We start from the raw sequence: 15,240 nt of genomic DNA, 5'->3' as shown, positions 1-15,240 counted from the left end.
CAATGTTATGGAGACTAAAAAAATATATAATTTTGTAAAACCTTTTTCTAAAATTGTGTATGCTACATGGCAGTTTACAGCCCATATCATTTATCAGTATAAGTAAAAAAATAAATAAGTATATAAATAATAAATAATAACAATAATAACAATTCCAGTATGATCATTTTAATATCATATAATACTCACTGTAAATAAAGCAAATTATCATTTATATTTCCCCACACAACAAGTCATCTTCCTCAGTTCACATCACAATATTAAGGCCTAATAAACTTCTCTGATGAATCCCCCGTGTTTGTAAAATGTCCCATCGCATTGAACAGGTCCATCGGATTTTCATCAACCTCTTGGCATTTGTCGTCGAACTGCGCACCAACTGTCCACAGAGTCTCTAAGTCATATTCTTCTCTGATGTCTGGTTTCATGATGTGCAGTGCGATGTTACCTGAAAGAGAAGGATATGTAGATAGGGTCTTTTGACAATATTTGATTCCATGTTGTCTTAACAATATCATTCAGAAAAAAATTCCTTATGTCTATTTTCTTTCAGTCTTGAGTAAAATGTGTGAGCAAGTATATCAAATCAACCCATAACTCAAGCGCTTCTTCCTAATGCTAAAAATATGGACATCTCACACCGACTTTAACACACTGCCACCTGGTACATGTGATGTCCACTGCTGTTTTGTTCTGTGAATTTCCTTTACACATAAATAGGTCCAAAAGCGGTCAGACTGAAGTATATAAGCAAGAAGGAGAAGGAAAAGGTGTAGGAAAAGAAGCAGCAGCAGTAGCAGCGAAGAAGAAGAAGAAGAGAATGAGAATGAAAAGGAATATGAAGAGAAAGAAAATGAAAAAGAAGAAAAGGTGGCTATCAGTGACATCTAGTCATGAGTTCCCTCTGGTTGGCAAACAACCAATTAAAGGCAACATACACCTTTCATACCTCTTGAATGCATTCGTACCCAAACAAAAAGCCATTTACAACTCTTACTTATCTCTTATGCTCTCTTACCAAAGCAAAAGTAGTCTACAGCTATTACCCAAATCACAAAAACAACCTATTGCCCGTCACAAAGCACACCATCCATCCTTTATCCAAATCACAAATGCATAACGAATTCTCTTACCCATATCCAGTGCCACCCAATTTGTTGACTTCCCTTCACATATGAGCGATCGGTCTTTCCTGTTCTTCTTCTTCTTGTAAATCCGGCGGATTGTTTCTGCAAGGGCATTGATGTGCCGCTGGGACAGGCTAGTGGCCACGACCATGTAACCCACATACTTCATTTCTGGGGGCACCTGAGAGTATTGATTGGGGTTAAAAAGCCTGGCTGTTTTGTATATGGTTGTTGGCTTTAAGACATGATTAAATTAGTTCTAATTAGTTATTTGAATATTTTGATTAATGTCATGGTCTACAGATTCATCTCCTTTGTTATTCCTCACCTGAATGACGACAATATCCCTAGCATTCTCCTCTCTTAAGAAATCCACTAATTCTTCAACGTCGAACACACCCGTTCTACCTCCTACAAGCAAAGTTTATAATATATCTGTGAGTAAAATATTTACATCAATCTTACTACTCATGTATTATCTATATTTCAATTGACATATACATATGTGGCAACTAAAAGACAGATTCAGACAGATTGATATGTATGTCAGAAAAATGATAACTCCAATTCTAAAAAACGTGAAAACTTTGATACATACAGATATATAAGCAATAAAGAAAAGAATGCTAATATTAGACTAAAAAGTGACACTTCATTTAACAAATATTCAAACATAAAAACAAACTACTCTTTTTTTTATTGTTTTTTTTAATTATTTTTGGATTATAATACTTACTTTCCAGCACTAGCTCCTCCACTTCTGTTTCTTCTTCCACTACCCCCTCTGCTAGCCGTCTCTGCTCTTCATCGTAGTCATATATTACATGCGTTTTGTCCATGCTAAACTTTTCATACTTCTGTGTGGTGAGTTTTGACCAGGCTGAAAAGGGGGGATAGGGGTTTGACGAAAGTCTATAAAAATTATCTGGAATAGTGTCTGTTTCCTATGAGGTTATTAATAAGCTGAGAAGAAATAGCCTAACCAACAAGTTGCTCAATTAGTTTCAATAGCTTTCCTTACCCACAAAAAATGGCTGGTGTACTTAGATAATACCACCATAAAGAGAGTATCAAAGCCCCTGTCATTCACTATTTATGTAAGTGATATCCCAAGAATTATGAAGACAAATAGTAAAATGTTGGCAAACAATATAATAATATTCACATCAACTGAAAGTGCTAAGAGGAAAAAAAGAGTTAAAAAGAGATGGTTTCAATACTGATTATCAAAACTTGCAAGATGCATATAGGATACAACAGTAATGATTCCACCTGTAACATGAAAGGTCAGAATATATGGTTGAGAAATGGAGAAATGAAGTCCAGATATTGTCATACAAAATCTTGCTTTCAGAGATTCAGTGCTGTAGGAAAGACAATATTCAGACTGGCACAAGTGAGAAAAGTGTTCTGCAATAAAACAGGTCTAAGACCTAATCTAGACCAGGTAGTGTACAGTACAGTTCTTGGTCAAAAATATCAAATGCTTAGAGAAAGCTCAGGTAGAAGAAATGAAAATGATGCCAGGCTTTAGATGCTTGTCATATAAAAATCACTTCAAAGTTGTTGTCCCTTATGAGGAGAGAAAGAGGAAGTTTTACAGTATAATCCAAAATAATAAAAGATTTAGCAAGCATAACAAAACAGGTCTTCTTTAAGCCAGGATTGAGTCTGAATCTTTGGAGGTTATCAATGTTTAAAAAGAGTGAGAAAAAACTATCTGACTTAAAAGATTTATAATTGCATGGAATGAATTCATGGAAAATGTTATAATCCATGATACAGAACCATAAAAGGTTCCATGGAGGCCCTTGAACCAAAATTGATATGGGTATCATATATATAATTAGATTTAATTTCTCCCTCATTAACCACAAGTGCAAGTTTGAAAATTGTGCTTCCAGATATTATAGACATTTAAATATTGCTAAAGTTCTATTCCCCAAAGTACATACTAATCACATGCAGAAATAAGGAAGTATTAGAGAACTTTATCTGGAAGTGTGTATATACTGCATACGTAAAATTACTCACGATTTATAGCTGCCGATTCCGATCCTGTGTTTGAATTAGCAGCGTGTTTGTCCGTACCCGAGGATTTTGAAAGATGATTTCTGTCATTCTTGTTGTTTCCTCTGTTCTCCTCTTTCCCATCATTACACTCCTCTTTGGATTTTCCCAGTTCTTCTGCAAAGTCGCTCTGCAACTCACTGAGCCACTTCTTCACTTCTGGATCCCTGGAGAAGTCCACCTTGCTGTTCTTGTCATCACTGTCCTGCCCGGAGTTTGTGCTAAACCTACTTTGATACTTAGGTGACCTTAGTGGTACAGAGAGCAAAACCCCTTGTGGGTGGTGACTCTGGGCATCATGCCGGGTAATGAAATTGGTTTGCTTAGCCTGGTAGTCTCTCCTGGACACAAAGGAAGGTGTCCTTGAGCACAGGATGCAAGTGCGGGAAAACAAGCAACGCTGCATGGTTTTGGATTAACGTGGGCAAGTCATCAGCTATCTGTGGAAAGAGAATTAAATCATAAATAATAGCACTACTGTTAAGACAGACAAAAAGAAAGGGAAAGGGTGATGACTTAAGAGGAGGTGGAGAGAGAGAGAGAGAGAGAGAGAGAGAGAGAGAGAGATAGAGAGATAGAGAGGTAGAGAGATAGAGAGATAGAGAGATAGAGAGATAGAGAGATAGAGAGATAGAGAGATAGAGAGATAGAGAGATAGAGAGATAGAGAGATAGAGAGATAGAGAGATAGAGAGATAGAGAGATAGAGATAGAGATAGAGATAGAGAGAGAGAGAGAGAGCCTAACTTCCAAATTCCCACTTAAAGTACAGCAAGTACAGCCAATCCAACAGCTCTCACAACTCTCTTCTGTTTTATTGTCTTTTTTTTTTTTTGTCATTTAACACAAATACGACACAGTTATTTAATTTTTCCCAGATTGTATAACCCTTTCACTTTGTTGAGAGAAGAAAATCATTACCTTTAAACCAATTAAGGAAGCCAAAATCACTGTGATATTAGAAATATGTATCCTGAAATAGTCAAAGTTTTGTTGTGTTCTGTTAGTAAAACATTTTTACTTTTTCAAACACTTTAACACTTGCCTCTGCAAGAAAAAACATTAATGACAAATTATTTATATAAATTGCTAAAAGTATATTAAACTGCATGCATTAATTACTTATATATTCAATCAATAATTACTTTCATGAATACATTGCAAAAAGAAATAATAATATTTTATTAGGAGTTCATGCATTCATACACTCCAGCAGCATAGAATCACCAAGACTCACTGCAGCCGAGGCTTAATCTGCACTGATCTTCACTCCACAGTCACCGTTCTCAGACTCATAAACTCCTCCCCTTTTTGTGACACCACGCTTCCCTCACGCGTTTGTGCCACTCACACTACGTTTTCTATTCTCTTTCTCACTTTAGCCAATGAGCCTCACTCTTTCGTCTTGTGGACTCATACCATGTCCTGGCATACAATCACGCTCTCGCTCTCTCTTGTGATGTCACGTAATCACGCACATACGAACACATACACACTTCCTTTGGTGCTTGCCTTCTACAGGGCTGCTCTTCTGAGAAAGATTACTTAAAATTCTATATTATATATTATTAAACACTATAACTATCCGGCCTCTCCTACCGACCCAGCATAGACTGTGGTGCCCGTTTTTTACAAGGCCTATAGATTATCACCCTTATGCCCCCGAGGCAAGGTGTCTATAGTGCCTTGTAAAACACTAAAGGCTTATCCATAGGGTAAACACCACACTCTGTTGCTTCAAAGGAATATGAACTACCCTGAACTACCATTCCATCTACCATGCAACCATTGGAAAACCCGAATCCATGGTGTCTAGAGGTCTTACCAGGTCAGGAGTACCTATAAATTACCATGCCACTGCCACTACCATATGAGTAGCCGTTGACAGTATAGAACACAGAGGAACACTAACTTTAAAGGGCCTTCTTCTGCTCGTTGGAGAACCTCAGTCGGCTGCTGGGTATTATATCCCCATGTGATAGTAGTTAATTTAGGTAATCTATCTGGCATCTCTGGTGAATTTTGGGAGATTAATAATATCTTTGGTGGTAAATGTTGTGTTTTTTCTTTTGTATACTTTATTATAGAGGTATGGTTGGGTGATTATATTATACAAAATAAAAAACGTAATCCGGTTTTAATTTCGCTCGGTAAAATTGATACAAAATGTTATCATTTTTATTATTCCAAAAACTATCAAGTGCTATTTCATATGGGTTTTGTTTTAGTCAGATTTGCTTATTAATCATGATTAACTTTATCCATTAACCGATTGTCTTTATTTTTGGAATTTTTATATCACCTGATAGACTGCATTCACATATACCATTGGTATTGATTATATTCACTCATATAATTAATATCGACAATATACTGTATATGCATTATTCTACATTATAAAATGATTGATTAATTTAATTGCGCTCGTAGTCAACGATCGCCATTGTTTACAAACATTGGAGACGAAGCGACGTGGACGGTGGGCGTGATTTTCTAGTTTTACATCGATATTATCCCTAAAGAAGAATTATGGAGTCTAAGCCGCGAGTTGTTGTGCTGTCTACGCATGAGAAAGATGGAAGGGAGATTGTGAAAGGTAAACTGATTGTGTGTATTGGTTTTAAGGTTTTGATAGTTGAAATTGTTCTGCTATATATATTCGGTATTTACGTACTGCACATTATTGTTACGGTATTATATATATTTACCTACCTGGATCTGAGGGGTCTTGATTTTTATTAAATGTCAAACTACTCCATTTGTATTGTATTTAATGAATTGATTTATTTATAAATGATTATAGCTCTCCTTTTTACCTTACAGCTTTCAGATTCTTGTTAAATACAAAAGATTCTTCCCCACAAGTGAAATTGGGTGCTTGACTGTTACCTCTGATTTTATATATATGTTTAGTTAGTATTCATTTAAAAATTGATGTTATTTTATTTAATTATATTACTGTATTTGTAAACATATTACTGAATATTATATTTAGTACATCCTACTAATGAAAACCAATTTGAACCTTCCAGGCATTCTTGATTTGGAATGCTTGCCAAATCCCGAAGTAGAAAATGAGGGTGTTGAATGCTGGGCCTGGGAGATGGAGAATAAATACTACACAGCTTCAGTGCTGCTGACGACAGTGCCTCACCCAGAGAAGTGTTTGCAGTGGATCTTAGAGAGTGGGGAGGCACTGATTATATATTGTGATGCAACACAGGTCTGTTGCATTTTTTTTGTTTTATTGATTCTTGACTAGGGTATAAGTGTAAAAGCAATTTATAAGAAATACTGCTGTAGGATTATCAAGAGTTTGTATTAAAGTTAAGTTGAAATTTTCTGGTACTTATAGCTGTCTCTTTCATGCATAGTGAGACAACTATTATAATTATTGACAGGTATCACAAAAGTGTATTATTCACTCATGCTATAATTGCATATTGATTTCTTTCAAAGCCATATGGTTTTATTAGAGATATTAGAGATTTATCAGTTCATTACCTAAGATGAAAAATAAATAATTTCCCAAAACCAATCAAAGTAGGACAGCTTCATTATCTCCCAACAGAATGATGCCCTAGACAGCATAAACAGCTTGGTGGAAAATGTAGGGGAGTTTGAGCCTGAGGTGCAGATGCTGGTCTGTGACTCATGCTCATCAGAGGACGGAAATGGTGGGCTATCGAGACTGAATGGTAAGTGCTCTGTCAATTTTGCTATATCTCTTGCATCTGTGCAGTGATTTTGTATTGAAATGTCTGTAGCTATACAACCTGTTCTCTTATCATTTTGTCACTTCCTTTGTCTTGTGGTCACTTCCTTTGTCATGTGGTCACTTTCTTTGTCATGTGGTCACTTTTCATGTTGTATTACCAGATCTCTTTATATATTACTACTTCCCATATTATGTTGCCCTTGATTTCCTAATTTTTTTCACTTTGAGTTTCCTGTTTCCATTCCTGTGAATCACTCTTATTTTACCTTCATATCTATCTCTCTTTCTTTTCTCATCTTCTATTTGCAAGTCATGTCAGACTATGTTGAGGTTCCCATTATGTATGAAGTTACCAACTGCATATTAAGTTACCCATTGTATATTTAGTTTTTTCATTGTGTCTTCAGTTGTGCAGTGTATATTAACTTACTCATTGCATTTGGAGTTTCCTATTAAAGTACCCATCATATGTTATATTAATGGCCATTACTCATTTCAGTGATAATTTACATATTGCACATTATACCAAATAACCTTGAAAAAGTCAGAGAAAAAGGTGGATAAAGATTAAAACCCCACACCCTCCTACATCCTCCTTAGCCCAGCAGTGGTGTATAAGTAATGGCTGGGAGCTCATAGAACTGAATCGCGGACAAGAGACCAACAATGAGGACTCAGAAGATGAGGATGACTTCCCAGAGAGCCTTGGCTTTAAACGTGTCCGGCAGGCTCTTCATGCACACACCTGGTCCAACCTGGTCATGAAAGGTAATGCAGGTTTGAACTTTGTGTAGTTTGGAGTCCACTGTACCTTGGCAAGGATTATTGCGGGGTTTTATTCATGCTAGACTGGTATATGATGAGATACTTTGGATGTATGGATGCATTGCTGATAACGATTTTAGTTACTTAGAGAAAAAAGGAGAGAAAGTATGGGTTAGCATTATCTGATTGAATGATCTAATGTACTCGAACCAGATAACAACCGAAGCAGCAGATTGAATGCAGTATTGCAATCAGTGGCTTCAAAGGACGACAAAAATGGCAAAGAAGGACAGGAATCGGATGAGGTGCTCTATTCTCAACTATCAGACTTGACTGTTGAGGATAACAACACAGGGGCTTCTCCTCTTGCAGGTAACATCACCTTCTTCATCGCCTTAACGTTTTCACTTCTCATGTGGATAACTTCACTTCACCTTTTAGTTTACTCTCTCCCCACCTGCTCCTCTTGCAAGTAACTCCACCTCACCTTTTTTTCTCCTCTCTCTTCACCTGCTCCTTTTGCAAGTAGTTCCACTTCTTGACCTTGTCCACTTCCTGACTTCAACTTTCTATCTTCTCCTTTTCCATCTCTTCAGAGTATGTTGTCTTCCCATGTCTTTGGCATCTCTAAGCTTTTTCTTATTTGGCTCCTCTATTTTTTTTCAAATTCATCACCGTCATCACCATCACCATTAGATTATGTGTCGTTCATAAGGTTAATATTATCGCTAATTTATATATTGCATCTGAATTTTGTGTTGCATTTATTTTTAATTTTCTTTTCTCATTCAGGTGAGTACCTAGATCCCATGATGATGGAAGGCTGCCTGGAAAAGGATGAGGGTGACTTCGAGAATCTTTTCTCCAGCTTCGAGCACCTTAAACGGACTGCGTCATCACTCCCACCCGATCAACGGAGGGACTATGCAGAGAAAGTGGCTGTGGCATTCTGGAGGGCCATGGGGGGGGACGAGGATGAGGTCGATGGCTTGGATTCAGAGTAACAATGGAGGTGTTGATGGTTTAGGGACGTTGAATTAACGTGTATGAAGAATTAATGTTTCTCTTTCTCTTTCTCCTCTTTCTCTTTCTCCTCTTTCTCTTTCTCCTCTTTCTCTTTCTCCTCTTTCTCTTTCTCCTCTTTCTCTTTCTCCTCTTTCTCTTTCTCCTCTTTCTCTTTCTCCTCTTTCTCTTTCTTCTCTTTCTCTTTCTTCTCTTTCTCTTTCTTCTCTTTCTCCTCTTTCTCTTTCTCTTTCTTCTCTTTCTCTTTCTCTTTCTCTTTCTTTTTCTCTTTCTCTTTCTTTTTCTCTTTCTCTTTCTTCTCTTTCTCTTTCTTCTCTTTCTTCTCTTTCTTCTCTTTCTCTTTCTTCTCTTTCTCTTTCTTCTCTTTCTCTTTCTTCTCTTTCTCCTCTTTCTCTTTCTTCTCTTTCTCTTTCTCTTTCTCTTTCTCTTTCTCTTTCTTTTCTTTCTCTTTCTCTTTCTTTTCTTTCTCTTTCTTTTCTTTCTCTTTCTCTTTCTTTCTCTTTCTCTTTCTTCTCTTTCTCTTTCTTCTCTTTCTCTTTCTTCTCTTTCTCTTTCTTCTCTTTCTCTTTCTTCTCTTTCTCTTTCTTCTCTTTCTCTTTCTTCTCTTTCTCTTTCTTTTCTTTCTCTTTCTTTTCTTTCTCTTTCTTCTCTTTCTCTTTCTTCTCTTTCTCTTTCTTCTCTTTCTCCTCTTTCTCTTTCTTCTCTTTCTTCTCTTTCTTCTCTCTCTTCTCTCTCTTCTCTCTCTTCTCTCTCTTCTCTCTCTTCTCTCTCTTCTCTCTCTTCTCTCTCTTCTCTCTCTTCTCTCTCTCTCTCTCTCTCTCTTTTCTCTCTCTCTCTCTCTCTCTCTCTCTCTCTCTCTCTCTCTCTCTCTCTCTCTCTCTCTCTCTCTCTCTCTCTCTCTCTCTCTCTCTCTCTCTCTCTCTCTCTCTCTCTCTCTCTCTCTCATATTCACAGTTTACATATGGTATTGTAAATTCATGTTTGTTGTTATGCCTTCCTTTTTTCTTTTTCTTCTTTTTTTTTTTTTTGTTATTAATGTTGTTGTAGATAAAGGAATTTATGTATATTATGCATGATGTGATGTAAAGTAAGCAAATAATATATATGTATAGGAAGATAGGCAATGTATCTTGTTTTGAGCTTGAGGTGTTCTGGTATGTTAAAGATGAAAACATACCATCCCATGTTTGCAGTTGTTCATGTATGATTGTGTAGATACATTTGCTCCAAAATGTTGTTATTTGATAGTGACATTTCTTCATTTAATTAATTATTTACTATTAACAGATGATAACATCTGGAATAAAAGATCGTAATCAGAATTTTCTTTGTGATGTATTATTTTTATTATTATTTGTAAAGAACTTTACTGTTCAGTGGTGCCTGTTTTCCAGTGTAGTTTTCCAGATGTTAGACTAATAATAAATAAAATCCACTGAGGCATGCACTTCTGAATTTGCAGAAGTGCCTGCTGTAAATATATACAAAAATTATAATTTAGGAAATACTGGCCCAGCTACTATTCATTTAAAATTTACAAAATACTTGTCATATGAAAATTTGACATTACATACTGACATAAACAAGAATCAGTTACTTTGGCATCAGATGCATTTAGAAGGGGAATGATGAGTAAAAAGGTTTCATAGTTACAAATCATCTGAATAATGGATGCTTATTCTTGGTATATTGGAGGGCCTTTTTATGTATTGATTTATTTTGTTTTTATTAATTGATGTATTGAATTATTGGCAGGACAAGTTTACCTGTGATACTACATGATTTAAATTTCTTTTATAGAGTAGAGTTTGTCCCAGTAAAACGATATGCTTTATTCGGATGACCCTTTTTAGGAGGTCTGTCAGATTTTTTTTTCATGGATTTTATTAATACTATATTTCATTTGACCTTATTTTTTCATCATATTGAATAGAGGTTCAATTGCATTTTGCAGTTGTTGTTATGTGTTCAGTGTTATTTTCACTAATGAAGAGCTGTTGTAAGGTCTTTGTATAGATAAATAAATCAGTTATAAAGTCATCTTACCTGAAAACATGTAACATTTTATGCTGTTTCTTCTGAAATCATAAAACAAGGAGATAAACGTGGTAAAGAAAAGAATTTTGTATTTATTTAGTGCATCCTGCAAGGGGTAGGAAGTAAAATCAGACAGAAATTACTTAAACATTATTTTCATCTAGTTACAATACAATTTAGGAGTATGATGTTACATTCCAGTTCTTTTTTGTATTTGAATGATAATAAATGTACCATCTGTCAGGGTTTTTTATTTTTTTTTATTCCAATTGATATTTGTAACTTGAACTTGAATATTCTGTACTATAATGACATAAGTGAATATAAAGTAAATACATAGTAACAGTAAATGATGATTATATGAAAAGTACATAATAAAATTGTAATTTGTTAATAACAAAAATTGTAAATAAACTCATTATCAACAGGAATATATCATGTTATTATCCTACTGCCTTCTCACTACTACCCTATAACCCCCCCAATCCCTTGCCCGTTGTTGTCGTGGGGGGGCTTAGGAGGCGGAGACTGGGACCCAATGCTGGGGAACTCCCCAACCTTGGGACTCAGCCCTCGACTCAACAAATTTTGCATGGTCTTTTTTTTCCCCCTCCTACTTTTTCCTTTCTGTCCCTTCACCAACCCCTTCTACTATCCACTTCCTAAGGTGTGAGAGCCGTGCTGAAAGGATGAAAGGCTGACTTTGTGCCAGTCCTGAACAGCCTGAGGGAGCCATGGGCACGGTATTCCCCTGCTTGTCTAGCCCTTACCCCTCAAGTGACCCTGAGGGGTGGACCGTTTCTCTCCCCAACATACTCCAGGCTTATTATGGCCAACAATGAATAACCATTAACCATTAACCATACCATTATTAGAGGCAATGAGGCTTGCCTCTTCATCAAATAGCTCCACCAATTCAAACTCGCCCGATTCCCTGACCCCAGGCTCTCCTTTGACCACGGCTCTGAACACTACAACTAATACCCCCTCCTCAATGTCGACTAGTACTGTATCCACCCTAATCAACACCCCAGGAGACATTTCTACTCCCAACATGCTCAACTTCAACAACTATACCCCCACAACCTTCTTCATCAACTACCCCATCCTCCCTTATTACTACCTTACAACCTTATTGTCCACCTCCCCATAACACTACCTCCCTCAACACTACTCCCTCTTCCACATGCCCCCATCCTTCTACTACCCCCATCTCTACAAAATTCTTAAATAATCTATTTAGCCCAGCCAAATGGGACCGATTTTTCGTGATCCCTCCCACAACTTCTCACTCTTTCTGCTTTGACAACCTGTTTTCATTCCTCAAATACATATATATCCTTCACTTGATCTAACCCCTATACATTACCTTACCCAACCTTAACCCATTTACTCGTCAATTCCTTTGCCCAGCTTTGACAACTAATCACTAACTCAACCAACCTTCACTACCATTTACTATAGTGCTACATGACCTTAGATGTCTAGCACATTTATTTTGCTTTTAACCATTAACCATTACTACCCTATAAACTAAATGCAGAAAGTAAATGCATTAATAAATAAATAGAAATGTAACTAGTAGATTTGATACTGTCTAAGTACGGGCATTTCAATAGTTTGTCCACAGCTTCCCCACCCAGATGTCATGTGCATGCCTGCCACCCCGCTTTCAAATGTGTGAATTGGTTTGCAATTTGGTAGGTAATGTCCCTTGTATGAAAGTTGCAAAATGGGTCAGTTACCACAAATCAGTTTTCAGTCATTTATTACTCACCTCTTTAAACAAATACTTATACAAAAATATTTTCATATTAAATACATATCTTAGTAAGAAGAGATGGGGGATGCTAGGGAGCAAAGCCCCCTGATAAGGAAGTTTTTGGTTCATAAGGAGATGTTGGTGGATTCCCAGAATGGTCTGTGGTTAAAACAAATAAATGTGCTAGACATTAAAGGTCTTATAGCATTATGATAAAGTGTTGTGAAGAAAAGGGTAAAAATGAGTTAATGATTAGGAAAAAAAGTATTAGATGTCAAAGATTGTAGAGCGCTGAAGGATATGGTAGTGAAAAGGGTAAAAAGTGCAGAGAGAAAATGGATTATGGTAGGGATTTGTAAAAGGGGAAGAGGTTAAATGTATAGGGCGATCAGATCAAATGGAGATTATTTATGTGTCCGAGGAAGGAAGAGTAACACTGTATATGGAAAACTGCAAGAGTTATTATGAAACAATCAGCAGGTAATATAGGTAGAAATGGTAGTTGGAGAAGTAGGAGAATAATCCAGTGAATGAGATAAAGGAACATGGAAGATGGTGGCATACAGGAAGAAGTCAGGAGGGGAGGGATCCAGAGAAAGACATTGTTGTGACAAGAGTCACATGAGCATCCAGGCAGAAGTGGTAAGGATAATGGGGAATGGTTAATGGTTAATGGTTAGAAGAAATAAATGTACTAGACATCAAAGGTCACATAGCACTATGGTAAAGTATCATGGTGAAAAGGGTGGAAATGAGTTAAAGATCAGGATAAGATGTGTTAGAAGTCAAAGGTTGTAGAACACTAGGACAGAATGGTAATGAAAAGGCTATAGAGGGGGAGCAAATGGAATACAGTGGGGATTTGTAAAAGGAAAAGGGGTTAAAGGTATAGGGCAATCAGATCAAAAGGAGAGTATGTGCCTGAGGAAGGGAAAAAGAGCCATTATTAAACAAAGGGTAATACAGTAAGAGATGGTAGTTGTAGAAGTATCCTGAGCAGAAGAATCCAGATGAGATAAGGGAATGGGAAGGTGGTGAAGTATCAGCAAGAATGTCAGGAGGGGAGGGATCCAGAGAAGGACATTGCTGTGATATAAAGGAGTCATCCCCCCCCCCCCCCCCCTCCCCCAATCGTAGCTCGTAGGGCCTCAGTCTCTGCAAGACAGAGACAGGCATTGTCATATGAACAAAAAAATCTTACCTGGGAGATTCACCCCCCTAAGCCCCACCCTATTGCTATATTTTGAATATACTGCTAATGACCTTAGATGTTGATGTGGCAGAAAATTTTCAATAAATAAATAAGGAAGTCACAGATTGTGCACAAGCTTGGGACTCGGATGTACCTGTGACAAGGAATGAACAATCGTAACGACTAAGAAAAGGAAACTTTGTCTACTTCTTTATGGAGACATAGTTGAAAGAGGTGGGTATTGTCAGAATAAGGGCTGAAGGGGAAATCACAAAGAATCTTACTTGCAAAGGTGGAAGCAGCAGCAGGACGAGGGCAAGAAGAAGATGGGGTGGTATGCAGTGAAATAGTACTGTGGGGAGGAGGACAACAGGCTTGGAGAATAGTAATAAGGAGGAGGGAGTAGACAATGAAAAAGACTGTGAAGTAGGAGATGGAGTGAAGGATGTTGGGAGAGAGGAAGGGGTGTATTCTGAAGGTTGAGTAATGATTCGGGTGGATGATTCAGAATGAACAGAGCTGACAGTAAATATAGAGGAGGGAATGTTAGCAACTGTGGTCAGAGCCATGGTCAAAGGAGTAGCAGGGGTTGGGAAACCAGAATAATCAATTTCTGATATGTTAGTTGATGAAGGGCAAGCCTTAATAAGTATAAAAAATCTTCATTATGGGCCATGGTGAGCCTGAAATAAGTGGGGAAAATAAACAGTCTACCCTACAGGGGTAAGGCTAAGCAATTAACCAAGGGAATACTGTGCCCATGCCCCCAGAGGCTGTTCAAGACTGATACAAAGCTAGCCTTTCATACCTTCAGCACAGTTCTCACAACTTAAGAGGTGGATAGAAGAAGGGGATGAAGAAGAGAAGGAAGAGGGGGAGAAGAAAAGACCATGCAAAATTAGGAGGTGAGGGCCGAGGTCCAAGGTAGAGGTGATCTACATTGGGCCTCAGTCTCTGTCTCCTATGCCCCCATGACAACAACGAGCAATGGACTGGGTGGTGGAGGGGTTATTTTAATAATTGCTTATTTCAGCTATGATAATTTTCACTATAGCAATCACTCTAAAAAGAAAAGAAATAATAATTAATAATCTTATCAAATACTTATCCTTATTTGTACTACAAACATAGTATTACTTCAATTATAAAATAATAATAATAATAATAATAATAATAATAATAATAGTGTTATTATTACTAATCATCATCTTAATAATGTAATAATAACAATCATCATTATTATCATCATAACACTAATAACAAGGATGATAATGATAATGATAATAAAAACAATGATTTAATATCAATAATAATGAAAGGAGAAAACACACTACCGTGTTGATACTATGGTATAAAAACCCACACTGTAATAATAATGATGACAATGAAGATAAGAAATGTAATAAAAAAAGAGAAAAACTGCAATTACAATAATCAATAAAGGAATGATGATAATGATAAAAAAATAACAGTAATACAAATAACAACATTCACTGATAACAATACACCACCTCTGATTTTTCTAAAAAGGATATAAAACACATAAA

General features: G+C 36.8%; 2 protein-coding genes across 3 annotated transcripts in view; one reads left to right on the top strand and one right to left on the bottom strand.

Annotated features, from left to right (window-relative positions):
* LOC125040060 overlaps positions 1 to 5,260 on the bottom strand; it is a 5,594-nt gene extending 334 nt beyond the window's left edge. The window contains exons 1-6 of one of the 2 annotated variants that reach the window (XM_047634513.1): positions 5,109 to 5,260; positions 3,162 to 3,637; positions 1,864 to 2,007; positions 1,456 to 1,538; positions 1,134 to 1,308; positions 1 to 448 (exon numbers count right to left, since the gene is read on the bottom strand). The exon at positions 1 to 448 is cut by the window's left edge and continues 334 nt beyond it. In XM_047634513.1, the coding sequence (XP_047490469.1) occupies positions 261 to 448; positions 1,134 to 1,308; positions 1,456 to 1,538; positions 1,864 to 2,007; positions 3,162 to 3,603 (1,032 nt within the window). In that variant the 5' untranslated portion in view covers positions 3,604 to 3,637; positions 5,109 to 5,260 and the 3' untranslated portion in view covers positions 1 to 260. Of the gene's footprint in view, positions 449 to 1,133; positions 1,309 to 1,455; positions 1,539 to 1,863; positions 2,008 to 3,161; positions 3,638 to 5,021 lie in introns of both variants that reach the window. The other variant, XM_047634514.1, reaches the window with a different exon arrangement.
* A 365-nt stretch (positions 5,261 to 5,625) lies between these two features.
* Positions 5,626 to 8,809, top strand: LOC125040062 (alpha- and gamma-adaptin-binding protein p34-like). Its single transcript, XM_047634515.1, has 6 exons — positions 5,626 to 5,792; positions 6,229 to 6,419; positions 6,768 to 6,894; positions 7,515 to 7,682; positions 7,893 to 8,051; positions 8,472 to 8,809. The coding sequence occupies exons 1-6, from the start codon at positions 5,726 to 5,728 to the stop codon at positions 8,681 to 8,683; spliced, it is 924 nt and encodes a 307-aa protein (XP_047490471.1). The 5' UTR covers positions 5,626 to 5,725; the 3' UTR covers positions 8,684 to 8,809.
* The last annotated feature ends 6,431 nt before the right edge of the window (positions 8,810 to 15,240 follow it).

The sequence above is a fragment of the Penaeus chinensis genome, chromosome 28 (genome assembly GCF_019202785.1).
Source record: "Penaeus chinensis breed Huanghai No. 1 chromosome 28, ASM1920278v2, whole genome shotgun sequence".
NCBI lineage: Eukaryota > Metazoa > Arthropoda > Malacostraca > Decapoda > Penaeidae > Penaeus > Penaeus chinensis.
Note: the sequence above shows the minus strand (reverse complement) of the source record. Positions and strands in the feature narration are given on the sequence as shown.